This window comes from Cupressus sempervirens, chromosome 3, assembly GCF_028749045.1.
Source record: "Cupressus sempervirens isolate cs-2001-9-10 chromosome 3, ASM2874904v1, whole genome shotgun sequence".
Classification (NCBI taxonomy): domain Eukaryota; kingdom Viridiplantae; phylum Streptophyta; class Pinopsida; order Cupressales; family Cupressaceae; genus Cupressus; species Cupressus sempervirens.
The window spans coordinates 306,268,735-306,287,267 of NC_143120.1; the positions used below are offsets into that span (position 1 = coordinate 306,268,735).

The window sequence follows — 18,533 nt, forward strand, 5'->3', positions numbered from 1 at the left end:
AGTACATCCAGTTTTCAAATTGCATCCCTTGAGCTAGGCCCATGATCTGACTGAGCAGAACAACGAGATCACCATATTCTGGTTTGAAATCTGCCATTGTGAGCCTCGATGATTTGTTAACTCCTTTCTTTCCCTCGCGTATCCAATTCTGCCTTAGATGCGTGTAATAGGCCTCTTGGTTATCTTGAAATGATTTAGTTGCTTGGTCCATCATCACTACCGTCATGCCCTTGTATTGGGGAATGTTGAATGTTTCTTCGATTGCTTGTTCGCCAATGCTGGCCAACACTCTCTTCCCTTCATCAACAATGATGGAATTACTGTTTAGATCAAATCTGGATGCACATTCCTGTTATCTACCAAAATTGCACCCTGTTAAGTTTGCAGAAAACTTAACCTTTTGGAGTAACATGGAAACATTCCAAAGTTGTGGGTGAACTGTGGATGGAATGAATCTCCGGATTCTAGGTCAGCTTCCTATCTGGTAAATCACTTTACATTGCCTGAAATTAATTCTTTTTATGGAGGAAAAGGGAAGAAGGATAACACTAAATAAAATTCTAAATTCTAAGGGTGATGCACCAAAAAAGTATCCTTTGAGATCTAACATATAACCAGCACATAGTAAAACAGTAACAACGAAACTCCTTTGCACGACTCAATAATCAAAATCCATGCAGCAATAACTGATAAGAAGGCTAAAATAACAGTTTCTAAAGGAGAATAAATTACTCACGATCTAAAACTGCTCTGTAACACAACTTTCAACCTGCAAAAGACTGAAAAAATCCTGTAGAAGGCATCAACATGACACTCAAACACAGAAAAAAGAGAAGGCACAAGCTAAAATCACTGTCCAAAAGTGCTGCAAATCTGTATATCTCTCTGAATAATGGGTTACAAAAGGATCTCTACTACTGTCAAGAAGTCTGAAAACTTACAAAACAGCAAGACAGAGAAAAAGAAGAACCTCTACAAAATGAGCCTTCAACTCATACTTATCCACCTTTTACCCAACTGCATTTTGAAAGCCATAAATGCTGGGTCGGATTAAGCCCCAAAGGCCAAAATTCAGTCTTTGAAAAGACTCCAAAAGGTGTACAAAATCCCCCAAAAGGCATGGCCTGAAATATCTTCACAACTGCCCCTCATAAATGCAGTCACATCTCCCAGCAGACTCCAAAAAATCTCCAAATTGCAATAACTTCACTTTAAAGACAAAAATCCTCACCCTTATGACTCAACACTCAGTCATAATGATTTGCAAAATATCTGCTTTTAACTTTTTGACTCAGCAAAATATCTGTTTTAACCTTTTTGACTCAACAAAGTATCTGTTTTAACCTTTTTGATTCAACAAAATATCTGTTTTAACCTTTTTGACTCAGCAAAATATCTGTTTTAACCTTTTTGACTCAACACTTAGTCATAATGATTTGCAAAATATCTGTTTTTAACCTTTTAAAAGAAAATTAAACATTTATTTCTTTGCACAATAATAATTATTAAATGATTTATATTCTATAAACAAAATATAAGGCATTTAATATTTATTAAATAATAATTTATTATAATATAGTTTATTCTTTTTGTTTTATAAATATTAATTATTTTATATAAAATATTAAGTGATAATATTTAATCACTCAACATTTTATTAGAATAATTAATATTTACTTAAAATAACAAAAATAAATTATTTTTGCAAGAAAAAATGTTTAATTTTAAACCCTTTAAAAGAATTAAATAAAAATATAATCTTTGTAAAAAATAAAAAAAAACACTAAGTATTGAGCAAAAGGTGAAAAAAGTGTTTTTGCTTTCCACGTATAACCTTCCTATAGCAAGTCATAAAACCTTCCTACAACGAGTTGTAACTTTTCTGCAGCGTGTCATAGCCTTCCTGTAGCAAGTCATAACTTTCCTGCAGCAAGTCATAGCCTTCCTGCAGCAAGCTGAAACAGCCCCTGAATGCTGAGTTATCTCTTTCTATAATATTCAAAAGAACATTTTATGAGGTTTGAGCACAGGCTCGTGACACTCATAAACTATCTTTCTGTGATTTGCATTTGAATTGAGCCTTGGTGAAAATTTGGATAACATTCTTGGCGACATTTGCTGGAAGTCTGCTTGCTAGACTTTGGGAAACCAGTAGCCTTGAAAAGTCCATTGGGCATGGAGTCACTCATTTCTCAAAAGCAACCTACTTCAATTTTGTCTTTCACTCCTTATTTACCGAGCATAGATGTAGGATTTGTGACAGTAAAAGAAATTTTGCTGTCATGAATTTTAGGTGTATTCTGAATACATAAGGAGTGGGCAGCAGTAGCAAACTCATAGTTGTAGCTGTAAACATATTGATAGCTCTTGGAGGCTTATTGAAAACTAGGAAAACTAGGAAAACACCTACTTAACTGTGCATAACAGCACTTTAGGGAAAACCAAAAACTGACCTATCCTAGCCTAACCAACAATGAGGAGCTAAACAAAACCATTAACTGGTTGACAGAAATATTGACCTTTCCTTCTTAATTTGCAATGATAAATATGCATGTTGATAACCATGACGAGATGGAACCATGATAAAATCTTGATCATTTTCTGAAACACCTTTAGCTTGATAAGACTTGTACTTCCTTGTCCAAGCTGATCGAAAACATCATCGTTGTTGGATGAATCTGTAGTAATCCACACTCCTACAACAACATCATCTGATGAAAAGTTGATATCAAGTGTGTGTGCACCTGCTCCTCCTTCAATGGACTTTATATCCGCCAGATGTTTGATAGGACAGCCTCTAGAACAAACAAACTTGGAGCTTTGTTTGCTGATTGGTTGCTCATGATTAATTGTTTGAGGACGATGGCCTGCTGCTACAACATCTTGTTGTTGATTTAAAACAACTATTTCAGGTTGCAATAGTATCTGATCTGGTACCTTGTCAGTTTGTTCATACACCGTTGCTCTTGTTGAGGATGGCTTTGCATCTAGTTTTAAATAGAACTTTTCTAGATCATCCGAGAATTGGTCTTCTCCCAAGTCTTCTTCATCTTTCAACACAGTTGATGTATTCAGAATAGCATGAGAAGTTGCAGAAATCTCCTTAAATAAAGGCAACAAATTGGTATCATACTGAACTAATTCTTGATCTTCCGTATCTTGAGCGGATACTTTGTCAGGTATAACTTCATTGTTTATGTCCTGCTGTTGCAAAGCTTGGATGGATATACTTTGAACATCCATACTCCCCTCTTGCTCAACAAATAAGGGTAACTCTTCAAAGAAACACACAATGGTTTCTTCTTCACCTGTGTCTTTTCCTGCAACTAATAGAGCCCCTTCATCATGCTGTTCAGAACCTTGCTGTTCAAAAATGTTTTGTCCCAATTGGGCTTCCACGGTTATTTCTTCATTCCGTAGTTCAGAATGAGTTGTAGTGACCTCATCTTTAGTCTCTTGACTTTGAATTGGCTCCCATTGGGTATCTTTGACAAGATTAGGCATTTCATAACCAGGATACTTGGTCCATGAAAACTGCCCTGTTTGAGGATGAACGGGAAGATGGACTTCTGATTGAGCCTCTAGTTGTTGTACTTGTGCAAGTAGAAAATTAATTTGCTTCTCCTTCTCTCGAATTTGCTGAGCAAGTACTTCTTCATGATGAGCCTCAACATCCTTGTTCTTCATGAATTCATTCAATAGGAGTTCCATTTTTTCGCTATACTCCTCTAGCTTTTTATCATGAAATTCTTCATTAACTCTTAATGTTCTTTGCAAATCGTCTTCTTTTGCAGCTACAACAGCAGAAATCTTTCCCATCTCTTCCTTATAAACCTTCTATAATGTTGTCAGATTGCTTGTAAGGGCCACCTGATTCTGTTGCTGTCCTATAATGACCTCTTCATACTGCTTCCATCTGACATCAAATTGCTTCTTTGCTTCTGTTCGCATATGCTTTTTCTGGGTCTCCAATAGCTCTTCATAGTATTTTCTTTGCTCTTCCATCTCTTGATGATGTTGCTCCTGACCGACCAACATCTCTTGTTGTTGGGTATGAGCTTGAAAAATAGGCTCTTGTTGCTGCGTATCAAATCTTTGTTGATGCATCTCTTGTTGAGGCTGCTGGTACGCCAGTTGACGCTTCCACCATCCTTCAGCAGGGGTGGGTGGGCGGCAAGCATAAGATGAATGCTGTCCTTTAAATTCTAGCATGAAACCAGCAATACAGTCATTTTGAGGTGGCTGAAATTCAGAGAATGGAGGAAGAATTTCATGAAATGGAGGATGATAATCCATTGTAAGCACTGAATCTACTTAATACCAGTACATATGGTTGCTGAGTCACCAGATATGCAAAATAATGACCTCTCACAGGTCTGTTCTATGTTGATAGCATATCAAAATCAGCACAAAAATTGAAAATACTGTTGTAAAGACCAGTTCTAAAAGAGCTTAGTCAATAAAACTGTCCCACCGGGCGTGCCAAAACTGTTATCTACCAAAATTGCACCCTGTTAAGTTTGCAGAAAACTTAACCTTCTGGAGTAATATGGAAACATTCCAAGGTTGTGGGTGAACCGTGGATGGAATGAATCTCCGGATTCTAGGCCGGCTTCCTATTTGGTAAATCACTTTACACTGCCTGAAATTAATTCTTTATATGGAGGAAAAGGGAAGAAGGATAACAGTAAATAAAATTCTAAATCCTAAGGGTGATGCACCAAAAAAGTATCCTTTGAGATCTAACATATAACCAGCACATAGTAAAACAGTAACAACGAAACTCCTTTGCACGACTCAATAATCAAAATCCATGCAGCAATAACTGATAAGAAGGCTAAAATAACAGTTTCTAAAGGAGAATAAATTACTCACGATCTAAAACTGCTCTGTAACACAACTTTCAACCTGCAAAAGACTAAAAAAATCTTGTAGAAGGCATCAACATGACACACAGACACAGAAAAAGAGAAGGCACAAGCTAAAATCACTGTCCAAAAGTACTGCAAATCTGTATATCTCTCTGAATAATGGGTTACAAAAGGATCTCTACTACTGTTAAGAAGTCTGAAAACTTACAAAACAGCAAGACAGAGAAAAAGAAGAACCTCTACAAAATGAGCCTTCAACTCATACTTATCCACCTTTTACCCAACTGTATTTTGAAAGCCACAAATGCTGGGTCAGATTAAGCCCCAAAGGCCAAAATTCAGTCTTTGAAAAGACTCCAAAAGGTGTACAAAATCCCCCAAAAGGCATGGCCTGAAATATCTTCACAACTGCCCCTCATAAATGCAGTCACATCTCCCAACAGACTCCAAAAAATCTCCAAATTGCAATAACTTCACTTTAAAGACAAAAATCCTCACCCTTATGACTCAACACTCAGTCATAATGATTTGCAAAATATCTGCTTTTAACTTTTTGACTCAGCAAAATATCTGTTTTAACCTTTTTGACTCAACAAAATATCTGTTTTAACCTTTTTGACTCAGCAAAATATCCGTTTTAACCTTTTTGACTCAACACTTAGTCATAATGATTTGCAAAATATCTGTTTTTAACCTTTTAAAAGAAAATTAAACATTTATTTCTTTGCACAATAATAATTATTAAATGATTTATATTCTATAAACAAAATATAAGGCATTTAATATTTATTAAATAATAATTTATTATAATATAGTTTATTCTTTTTGTTTTAATAAATATTAATTATTTTATATAAAATATTAAGTGATAATATTTAATCACTCAACATTTTATCAGAATAATTAATATTTACTTAAAATAACAAAAATAAATTATATTATAATAAATTATTTTTGCAAGAAAATATGTTTAATTTTAAACCCTTTAAAAGAATAAAATAAAAATATAATCTTTGCAAAAAATTAAAAAAAACACTAAGTATTGAGCAAAAGGTGAAAAAAGTGTTTTTTCTTTCCACGTATAACCTTCCTACAGCAAGTCATAAAACCTTCCTGCAACGAGTTGTAACTTTTCTGCAGCATGTCATAGCCTTCCTGCAGCAAGTCGTAACTTTCCTGCAGCAAGTCACAGCCTTCCTGTAGCAAGCTGAAACAACCCCTGAATGCTGAGTTATCTCTTTCTATAATATTCAAAAGAACATTTTATGAGGTTCGAGCACAGGCTCGTGACACTCATAAACTATCTTTTCGTGATTTGCATCTGAATTGAGCCTTGGTGAAAATTTGGATAACAATTCCATAATCAATTCTGGACAAGGCAATGTGGAAGGAAAAGTTGCCGCATGTACAATTCCGCTCTTGTATATCCTTTTTGCCAAGGAGGATTGTCCTTCCTTTAGTCTATCCCTCATTCGTATCATGTCCACTGTACCGATATTGGTGTTGGTTATTCTCTTCATTTTCGAGAAGAAGGGAGTTTTGGGCATCATATCCTCTGTCTTTCTTAGTGTTTGCCCACTTGGGATTCTTACTTGCACTACCATCCTCCATGCTTGTTGCACTATTACGGGATGGTAGAGTGGTGGACTAGAAGGCAAGAAGAACCAAGAGGAGCAATCCTTAGACTAGAGCGAAAGATGGATGTCAACTTAAGGACCCCTTGCAACTCTAGATGATGAAAATTCACCTTAACCAATAATCTTACAGTGACTTTTCAGAACCTAGGACAAGACTTCAAGAATTTCAAATTCCTTTGCAAATTAGAAATTTAAACCTCTAAAACTATCCAACACTTGCTCAATCAAACAAAAATCAAACTTTCATATGCATCCCTTCTCCCAAAAAAATCGCCAAGTCTGATATAAAAAATGCAGTCCTAAATAGGGAGAAATCAGACCTTCACCATGAATTGTCCATGTCACAAAATCAGATCTGCCTCAAGAAAATGCCAAGAGTGGAAAGTTCTGCCCTTGTCTTAATTTGCCCAAGCATGGAAGTCCTCAATTTGCCCAAAAATGTCACCTAGGGCACAAATCGCAGCACATAGAAGGAGAACAAATCACCAAAAATTTGCAAAAATCTGCCCATAAGGAAAATCGCCAAGGCCTGAAATCTGCTCCTCAAGAGAAATTCGCTCAACAATGGAGAGGAATCTGCCTTAGAACAAAATCGCCTAAGCATCAAAATCTGCTCCCAAGGAAATTCGCCCAAGCATGGAGAGGAAGGAATGAATTGTGAAGAAGAAATGGGAAAGAGGTCTCCTTTATAACCAATTTCTTTTCCCTCTAAGCTGGCCGACCTGGTCTTGGAGGAGAAAAAAAAGACAAAAATTAACTCCAAGTCATGGCCCATAATTAAGTACTTAGCTCAAAAATTTAATTTTGTCAAAAGAAAATTGCACTTTTAAATTTGCCAATTAGCTCCAAATTGTAAAACAAAATTAAATAGTGCCTTGAGGGTGTTAAATATTTCCATTTAATGAGGGTTTAGTAATTAATACGTCATTAAATTTGGATTTTGGCTAACCAAAAGCCATTTTTCAATATGAAATTACCAAATTCATTAAAAACTAAAAAATTTTCAAGGCAAATTAATCCAATTAAAGCCAATTTTTTGCAAATTTCTACCAAATCGATTTTGCCAAGCTATTTAAAATCTTATGACAATAAAATTGCCCCCTAGAGTCAAAAATCAATTTTGCAATTTAACTTCATCCTACAAAATTAAATCCCCTTCTTCACCAAAAAAAAAAAGATTTTCCAAAAACTTAAGTCTAATTAAAATTTCTCTTTTGAAAATCATCCAAATTTACACAAGTAAAACCAAATTTTCTAAAGAAATCGTCTAAGTACAAAATTTACAATTTTATCCTGCCAAATTGAAATTAACTTTTAAAATTGTTCGGCCTAGGGATAGAATTGATAGCTCTAGAAAATCAAGTTGAAACCGGGTGAAAATAAGCTAAGCCTCCCCACATTTGTCCTGAAGGTGCCAAGGCGTGAAATTTTCAAAACTCAAAAATTTTGGGCAATCCAAAAATTTGCCAAGGCGATTAAAAAAAAAGGGGGTTCCCAAGATTTGGGGCGATGTGTGAAAACCTCACAACACCATTCCCGTCTCCTTGTCTTCTCATCAATTCGTCTCTTATTAACCCCCTTTTATAATATTAAATTGACCTTTTATAATTCTGCATTAAGTCCCCATAAGTCAATTTTAATATATCATTGGGTTAGCCTATTAATATTCTAATTTCCTAGAAAAGGGGACATTACAATTAGACCGTCTTGCATTTGTCAGTTTTGTCTTATAGAAAGTATTTGGATTTTGAAAACTTACATAGTTTCGCAAAATGAAAATAAAGATTTCTTATCTTTCGCATTTGTGTTGCTTACAATATCTAATAGACTAATACCATTCTTATCACTTGTAAGTTGCTTCTATAAGGGTGCTTTGCCACCAGTTTGAGTTACCGTGTTATTTTATTGTTTGTAGATTTTAAATGAGGTCAAATGTGTTGTTGTTTAGGTCAACTTTAAGTCAACTTTAAGTCAATTTTATGTTTTTTATTTTTATTAAACGAAGAATAAAGGTTAACGATTGAAATTGTTATCCATGAATTTTTGCAGAACTATTTTGGTTACTTTTTCTCTCTTCCCTTAGTTATCTCATCGATGAGATGGGGTGTAGCTGCTGGAAGAAAAACTATGGTTTGTTCATCAACCTGTTCTATCACTGCTCATGGCATGGCTTGAAACATAAGTAGGCTGAAGATTTTATCTGTGATTGCTCTTTACCTTGTTTCTTTTAGCCATACTAACTTTATAGCTAAATAAAATATTAATTTTAGCTCTGGGAATGATCTTGCAGGTGTCTACAACAATCCTTCTATTGATTATAGCGGGTCCTTTGAAGGCAGCTACCTATTTGGTACTGTATAATAGAACTCACATTTTAGATTATGTATTTGTTTGCCTTTTTCATTTTGGGGTAATTATGAGCCTTGTATGTATAGTCATTTTCACTCAGAATAGGCTCTCTGTGCAACTTTATAGAATCAGACATTCACTAGGATTTTGTTCTAAATATTATAAATCTGCAACATGCTATTAAAAAAGAATACTTATTACGGATCATCCTAGGACCTATTTGGATAGCTGCACACAATGAAATGGCTCAAAACAATAATCTTGGGTATGCTATTACCTCCATATAACCTTAGGAAACAATTATACAAGAAGTAGTTTAAGAATAGACAAAAAGCATTTCAAAACCACGTTTAAACTGAATTCCTCATTTGACATTAATTTTGGCTTCTTTGTGTAGCTTGGTGCCATTATTAATTTAATCATGCATTAATCTACATATACTCAATTTCACAATTCATAGTATTTCCTTAAATCTATTCAACTCAGGAGTTTACTTATCTCATGGATATCCTTGGCCGAGATTTCTATATGCCCATGAACGACCTTAATTGTGTTCAAGCAATCAAATTTACTGTTTGAAAAACAGTTTAATGAAGAATCAGATGGTCAAATGTCCTAAAGGAGAAAATCTTAGAACATAGAAAGTAGCTAGATAACCTTGATATATGGAGTGAAATTGCCCACCCTTATCTGATTTGATATCATTAATAGACAGGCAGGCTGAGGTATTAACAAACAAATTTTTTGCTCGATTAGAAATAAGGGAATAAAATTCCTCAGAATTTCTATGTTAGACTTCCTCAATATTATTTTCAAAATCGTTGATGTTGAAAAGTGTGTTCCAACTTCCAACTAATATACATGACCCATTCCATGACTTTCTAATTTCCATATGGTTAGGATTGTATCCAGAAGATTCTAGCTGTTCAATAGAATGACTCTTATCAGCACAGGAAGAATATGTTTATCCAGTGAGGCAGCATTTTTGCAAAAACAATATGAGATAAAATATAAGTATAATCAAAATTTGTCTTGTGAATAGTTGATTTAACCTATACTCGCTTAGGAATAAAATTTATTTTCCATTGCTTTATTAATTATTAGTTCATTTAATGTTTGTTGGTTGAGGTTTCTGGGTAAGCATGGAAATTCAATCTCCACAAATTCTCATGTGGCTTAGTTTATTTCACAAGGAAAGTCATCCAATCTCAACATATGAATTGATATTTGCAATAGGTTTTTGCAGCCCTGGATATCAAAAGATTTGACACATTGTTTTCTGATACTTGCTGCTTTTCCACGGGCTATCTGCATGCATTTTGTGGAAGACTCCTTAATGTCTTTGGTCATTGTAAACCGTTTTGAAAGGCTCGACAAAATCTGTGATATCATAGCACCCAGTGCCCCTTCCTTGAGCAGTTTTTATCTCTCTGATATACTCTATTCCATTCTTAACAGAAATATTTTAAGTCATCTTAATCCATCATGATCTATTTTAGATGGGCTTGAATTTCCAATAACTTTTCTGTTTTGCATATCAAAATTTTGGCCATAGCATGAAGCTTGTTCTACCTGTTTTTGGAAATTCACATTAAGGGTTGCTCTTTTAATTATTTTATTAGTTGATCACATCCAATTTCCAGTGGCAGTTTTGTTTGGTTGCTTGTGAATGGATGGCATCTTCTTGTAAAAAATTGTCAGGAAAAATCCTAGAGATGTTTGAGCAACAACCTCATGTTGCAATGGAATTTAATCTGTATTGGCCCTTAGCTCGAGAATAAATTTTTAATTTCATCTTCAAATGATGACTTTGCAAGGGAAGAACTTTAAACAAAAACTGGGTTAAGCAGTGCATGGCACTCCTTAAGATCTTTCTATATTTGTTGCTGACTCAGAGCTAAGAGTTGCTTCTCTGGGGGCTTCCAACGGTAAATTACAGAAGTGTTCATGTCTACAAGGTGCACTTCTTTCGGAGGTCTGCATACCAGACATTTTATATCTATTTGTGAACTCTCACCTTTTAGATCTTAATAACACCATTGAGTATATATATTTTTTCTTTGGTGTCAGCTCTGATGGAATTGCATGTACTTCACTGGATGGATTTTCGTTGCCTCCACGTGTACGTGTTGATACAGCTCGCAGCTCCCAAACCTGATGGTTCACCTTAGTATTCACCTTGACAGCACCTGTAGGAGTACTTGGATTTTGGCTCACTTCACATTCTAATGTTGGGAAATATCTTGAGTTCTAGTTGGTACATGTTTTGACACATTACTACTTGTCACAGAGATCTGCGTACTTCTGTTTTTTGTTGGCTCTCTCTGCCTCTCTTTGTGGGACTATCTTTGTACTTGGGCACATTACATGGCTTTGTTGGTAGGATCCATTTTTGGTTCTTGTTCTTATTTGTTGTTGGGGGGGGGGGGAGGTTGGGGTGGTGCGTGGTGGGGGCGGGGCGTTTCTCTTTGGATTACCGTGGATACTTCTAAACTCTCCTGATTTGTCTCCTACATTTCATACTTCCTTATTGCCATCTTCTACAGTTATGCTTGAAATTCCTAATCAGACTTTGGCATTTTGAGCATTGATTTGGATATATTAGCATTTTTCATAGATCTTCCTATTCCTGCCCTTAATTCTAGTTTTGATTTGCGGCTTAAGGTTTCTTCTTCCAAAAAGAATTTGCATTATTTGTTGTGAATGTAATGTCCCCATTTTGGAGGTAATTTGATTTAATTAATTTAATTAATTAAGTTGTCTAAAATAATGAATATTTTATGAGGATGACTAATTAATTATTTTAATTAAATAAATAAGTGGTATTAAGTTAATTATTTATAAAGTTATCAAATAAATAAATATTAAAAGGTAACTTTATATTTAATTAATTTAATAAAGTGACTTGAATTATAAAATATTCTATAGAGTCACTTAATAAATAATATTATAATATTCCTTCTAGAAGGTGACTTGAGAAAGTTCTAGAAGGAGGCCGACCTATTGAGGAAAAAGAATAAATAGGCATTGAGGGCTCATTGTCTATCATCCAGATTTGTTGTTGATGTTGTTGTTTGTTGTTGATGTGCATTGTGGAGCCTAGGGTTTCTGTAGTAGTCACAATTGACCATTGAGAACGAAAACTCTCAATTGGTACGCAATTTTGAGGCTGTGAAATATCACTTGAATTATTGCAAAGTTGAGGAAGTTGCTTCAGACTTTCTACTTGTACTTCAAAGCAAAATTTTATAGCCCTTGGCCAAATTTTGGTGGTATCGATTTGAGGAAATCTATTGCAGATTTTGGAGGCATTTTGGAGCTTTGGAATTTCATCATTGGGTTGATTTCATTTATTGCACATTGTTGTTATAGTTATCAGTCTTTTTCAGATTTTAACGGAGGACAACTTTGCATATCATATTCAGATTTTTGCTTATATGGCCTCATTCGGGTATTGTTTCTTTGTGGGTATTTGAGCATTCATCTTGGGAGAGCTTGGCAATTGTTTTGGCATATTTTGGAGTAGCTATCAGGTTGCTGGTAAATAATTGCAGTGGTTTGATATACTACAGAAAGGGCACCATTGGCAAGACATTTTGGTTCATAGCTCATCATTGAAGCATCCTATGGGTTTGGGTATTGTTGCATTCAATTGCTATCGCCAAGACAATCATTTCAAGGACAAATTCAAGGAGCCTAGAGTTTGCATTTATTTATCTAAAGTATTGCCAAGCAAGAATAGGGGCAACACTTCAAGAGAGTTGATTTCTTCATTTGGAGGGGTCTTCATCATCAACAAGTGTTACAATCAAGTCTCCAGCTCTTCTACAATTTGTGTACCAGGTTTCCCAAGTCAATTGTTGCATATATATTACATTTTAGATTTCATACTAAGGCTGCATTTGTACTCAAAAAATTACATAGTTTGCATATGTTGTAATGCCAAGAGTCTTGGCCATTTCATACTAGCATTGTAGATTGACATTATATGTGCAATAAAGTAGACATAAGTTGCTGGTCTGATATAGTTGTAATTGAATATGTTTTTGTCATTCATGATCAGCTTATTAGTTTGCATGCCAATTGTTTGACAAAATGTCAATTGGTTGTAGGTTCTCTTTTTGGCATAAATAATGTTATAATTTTGCATACCAAGTGTTTGTATTAATGCTACTTGGTTGTAAGTGCATTAATGCTATCTTAGGCTACATCCAAAGTGTTTGTCATAATTACTAGTTTCTGTAGCTGCGTATTGCAAGCATTTTCAGTCACATATATGCATTGAATGTTGTCAAAATAAGTTGCATATTCATGTTAGGTCATTGTTTAGTCAATTTTGAGTCTTCTTGCAAGCATTCTCATTGATGCTAATTGAAGAAAAGAGCCATTAAAGCAAACTGAAATGTTATATCAGTCATATGACTCTTGTATGTGAAGTGTTTGACAAAATTTCCAAGGCTAAAAATCAAAAGTTTTCAATCAGATTTGAGCAGGGTCATTCTAGTGAAGGGGTCTACTTTAGCACTTTTTTGAGGCGTTTCAACACCCTTCCTCCATCCCTCCCTCCCTCCCCCATGCGGACTAATTGATGTTGTATAGACATTAGGAGGCTACTCTTCTGGGAGCCTTCTTCCGAGAGCCTTTTTAATCCTTTCCCTCTATACCCTAGAGGAGTCTTTTCTCTCTCTATTTGGCAGGGTAGAGAGGCGGGGGCACTATTCTCTCTTTTCTCCTGGATTCTTTTCTTCCAGAGATCTCCATGTGCATGGGTGCATCATTAGACTTCAGTCACCAGGATCCACACTTTCACATGCCCAAACTATGCTTAAAGGGAGGTGTTAGTGTATGGTTTTCTATAGTTTTATTTAAGCTTGCATAGGTTAATAAAGCGGGTATTAATGCCAGTGGATGAATCTCAACAGCTTATATAGGAGTTAGGCATTCCATTTTTGGATACTTTTGGTGAAATCTCCCTATTGGTTGTATTTTCTAGCACCTTCCTCTCACATAGTCTATATATACTTTCCTAGCTTGTACTTTAATGTTCTTAAGTTCACATATTGAGCTTTCTTGATCCCTTTTGCATTCCTCTCATTGGGATCAGCTTTGCAATGATATTGAGATCTTTGATCGTTTGTTTGCAATTTTATAGTTTCTATTTTCTGCACTAGATCTTGGTTTTTCATCTGTTTTCTAGAATTTAATAAATTTTATTGTTTTTCTGCACTTGCTCCCTCCTCCATATCTCTTGTTTTTTGTCTTTCCAAGTGATATAGCTTGTTCAAATTGTTCTCTTGTAGATAACAACTTGTGATTGATTAGAACAAAAAAATGTTTCTTGGATGGAATTTGCTGGATTCACCACAAGTTAATTTTGGATGAGACCACAAGCATTTGACCACGGCTTGGCCAAATCCCCTTATTTATTGGACTTGATCCTAATTGGGTACCAACTGGATTGAGAGTTGGGTACGCCTCCTAATGAATTGAAAATATAGCTTACGGGTGTTTACTCTTTTCGTATCGAGTCTTTTTTAAAGATTTTTAGTAACTCCTAAAATTTTCAACTACTTGGTAATATTTGCAAATCTATGAATATGTATTTATATAAAATAATAATTTAATAAAAATGTGAATCTATAAATTTTATGATCAATTTTACTTTTTAACATATTATTTTAAAAATAATGAAATCCTGCAAGAGCAAATACACCAAGAAACACCAGAAAGGTGGGAGTCCTTGCTGAATTTCTGAGACCTTAACCACTACCCAATACACACATAGAGTTTATACAAGCAACATCAAAATTATCATAACCGGGGGATGGGTTTGCTCCTAGGGACTGGAATGTGACTTAATTTTACACTCACAATGTGGCAAATCTCATTTGCTTTCATAATGCTCCCTATCTTGATTGTTTTCTCCTTCATCATTCTTATGAGTTCGGCAACAGAAACTGAGGGGAGACGGAGGAAGACCCATTTTCTTCTCCTTGGTCTTACCATGAATTCATTAGTGGAGTGTTTCCATGCAGCCTTACGAAGTTAGCCTGTGAGGACTGTTGCCTGTTCCTTGTTACATCTTAGGGAACATTCTGTTTGCCATAACCTCCACTAATCTTTTGCTGAGCTTGATTGAGAGAGTTGATTTTGGTAAAAGAATAAAAAGTACTAGAATTCAAACCATCCCAATTGCGAGGATGAGGTCGAATTTTTTCTTCATTAAGAGAGAGCAGAACATTACAGCTACATGTATAAAGGGAAGACATGACAAGAAGAGGGGTGTAGAAGGCATGGTGTGTGGCTGCTACTGTAACCCAACTCATTGAGGACAAAGGCTGTGGATTAAACTTAGCTAATTTGCAGACGCAGTGGGTGGTGAAAGAAGAGGAGTGTTTGAGGTCAATGCTTTGATTTGTTTGGTATACTTTTTGATGTTCTCAGACTAGATGTTCGAATAGGAGATCAGATACTAGATCTTATACCAGTCAAAATTGGAATTTCAGTAAGATCAACTTCATTCATGGAGCGGCTTATTAACCCAATTAGTGCTGCGATGATTCCACAACACAATCTGAATCAGAGCACCTATCCCAATCCAAGCATCAAGAAGAAATTGGGAAGGTGTGTAACAACTAGAAGATGAAAGTTGGGTGAAAACCTAAAAAATAATTGCAGGCTACTTGCAAAGAGGATGAGGAACGTGGAGGATAGGTCATTTGAATTGGAATCAGCAACTCTCAAGGAAGATGGACTACTAGAGAATTGTTGAGCAGCCAAATTCCAATTTCAAGATGCAAAACTAAAGTAAGTTTTTATGAATGTTTTACCATGAAAAGCTTTCCAGTATAAGATAAGATAAGATAAATTATTAATGTCCAACAAGAGACCACCAAAAGGGTCTAAGGGACGGAAAGTTACAACAAAGAAACAACAAAGAGGACACCAAACGGTGCCCGAGGAAAGATCTAACAACCAAAGCCAAAGAGAAAAAGAGTAAAGAGAGGGACCATCCAGAGGTCCAGAGTAGTAAATGACGTGAAGAACAACGAACACAAGTCAATCAACCGATGGGAAGTAACCCAAAATTGAAGGATAACCACTAGGGCGAGAGGGTATCTGAGACCATCTCCGAGTACCCTTGGGGTGGAGGGTTGTCATTTGTGCGTATGATCTCTGCGAGGTCTCACAAATCTAGGGTGAACAGGAGTAGTTTGATGCAGTGAACAGTTGGTGCCTCTTTGGGGTCGACCAGCTAAAAAGAAGGAAGTGATGAGCTTATTAGTACCATGAATTGAGGGAGACTGAAGCTACAAAGTGTGATCACGAAGACCTATGGGCTCATAGATGTAAAGTGCCAGACACTGTTGGTCAGTTTAGCTGAAGAAAGAAGCTAATGCTTGACAATCTTTGAAGAGACAATGAAATCTCCATTGGATCTCAATAAATAGGGCAATAGTGCAACTCTGTCTTGATCAAACCCATGTCACAAAGATGGAAAATCCGATTTTCGCGGTCAATCTGGTTGTCGGTCTAGATGCAAAGCCGATCGAAGCCTACCTTGAAGGAGCTGAGGGGGACACCAAGCATGAGTCCAACACTGGTCAACATAGGAAGGACAGACGATGACCCCGTCTTGAAGGTCAATGTAGTGCTTAGTGTAGAAGACAATCTTGGGAAGAAGACACCCCCAAGGGATCGATCCATGTTGTATGGATATATCGCCTATAGATGTCTATTTAAATGTGTTCGTACAACTTCAATTAGGTAGGGAGGAGATGAGCAGGGGCATCCAAAAAATATTGGAATGGAGGGAGATGATCAATCTCAATGCCAATAGAACCAAGAAGAGCAAAAGCCTAAGAATATCAACAACGGGGCCGATTAGTAGGATCGGTCACCACAATCACCTCTGAGGATTGATACGCCAAGTAAGGATATTTGTCTTGACCCTTAGCAAAACCAACAAACCCACGAAGTCGGTGAAGGAACTAGGATAGGTTGAAGATGGTCTCAAGCATTAAGAGGTGATCACTGAATTGGGTCAAAATGACACTAGTGGAGGTAGTCTGATGGCACCTGATGACGTGCCGAAGGAGGGTCTAAACATGCTCAACAGACATCCAGTCTGAAGCAAGAAGGGGGTGGGGGCTCCACACTACCAAACCATAAAGAATAGTCTGTTTGATCAGAGAATCCATGAGGGACATCTTGGACTTGGTGTCCTGAAAATGGTGCCAAGAACACTATTGTTCAAGCAAAGCAAGGGATCCTAATCCTTTTTTCACCCGGGGTTGCATGGTCAGCCACATATTGAAACGGGGTCTAGAGAATTTGACACCCAGATATGTGTAAGTAGATGAAACCTCAATCTCCATGCCTAGGAAGAAGTGCAAATGAGAGGTCTTCAAATAGTTGAAGACCATAACCCAGGTCTTAGCCAGGTTAACTGTAGCTATCTCAAGTCATAAAAAGAAGCAAGGCTAACCAAAAGGCATTGGAGGCCTTTAGGAGAAGAGGCTGGAAGAACCACGACATCAACAAAAAGGAGGATGGAAATCAAGACCTGATACAGATAAGAACCGTTGTCGGGGAGCGAGAAGTCCCTAAGGAAATTCTCGAGCTCATTAATGTAGATGTCGAATAAAGTGGGGAAAGTGGGCAACCTTGCTTCACCCCCATAATGCTTTGAATAGGTTCGAAGAATCCTTGAGGGGTCCTGAGCCGACCAACAACACACTCATATAGTCTCATAATATTAGTCATGGAAATCTTAGGAATGCTAATATCCTGGAGTCTCTAAAACAAGGCCACCCGAGGAACAAAGTTGAAGGCTTTGCGAGAATCCCAAAGCAATAGTACACCTTCGTCGAGGAGCGTCTAGCCTCCTCAATAATAGCTCAAAGAGTCAAGATGTGGTCCATAGTTGGAAAGTCTATCCTAAAACCAGCCTAGCCTCTAGCCTGACAATGTATTTTGTCAAGTTCCTTGGAGAGAATAGAATGTAGAACAATAGCATAGAGTTTGGCAAAGGTGTGACCGACCATGATGGTCTTGTAGTTGCTAGGGTCCAAGGCCAACTTGGCTTTGTGGACGAGATGGATGATTTGCCATGACCAAGAGGAGGGAAAACCAATGCAAACAAATCTATTAAAGAGCTTGGTGAAGAAAAAACCCAAGACCAAAATACCCATCTTAAAGAGTTCTGCCTGGAATTCTTCATCATTAGCTGCTCTGCTACTGCACATGGATCTAACATCCTCACAAATGTTGGTGAAGGTGAAAGATGGCAATGACAAGTGGGGGTGAGGTGTATGGGGGGTTGGTTAGGAATGTTGTAGAGGGTGGGTGTGAGGCAAGCATGCAAAAAATCCAAGGTGGAGGGGGTGGGAGGGTGACAGGGAAAAAGGGTGCGCCGAAAGAGCTAGGGTGTTACATCCCAAATTTTGACCTAATTTAAAATATAGCCGTTGACGTTCACATGGAGTTAGTTGACAGTTTAATTTGTTATAATCTTGCGAAATGGTAAGATGGTTAGTTGTTATAATTTCAAGTGAAGATAACACGCTAGTTGATTGTTTATCACGAATTCATGGAATTGAAAAGGCAGCTAGCTGTTATGATTATTTATAACTTGTTATGATAATATGATTTAATTGTGGAGAATTTCCTTGTA

At 36.5% G+C, this 18,533-nt stretch overlaps 1 protein-coding gene across 1 annotated transcript in view; it reads left to right on the forward strand.

Moving 5' to 3' along the window:
* LOC149566194 (uncharacterized) overlaps positions 1 to 18,533 on the forward strand; it is a 181,313-nt gene that overhangs the window by 42,673 nt on the left and 120,107 nt on the right. The window contains exons 2-3 of the mRNA XM_089819618.1: positions 8,558 to 8,638; positions 8,799 to 8,858. Of these exons, the coding sequence (XP_089675744.1) occupies positions 8,558 to 8,638; positions 8,799 to 8,858 (141 nt within the window). The remainder of the gene's footprint in view (positions 1 to 8,557; positions 8,639 to 8,798; positions 8,859 to 18,533) is intronic.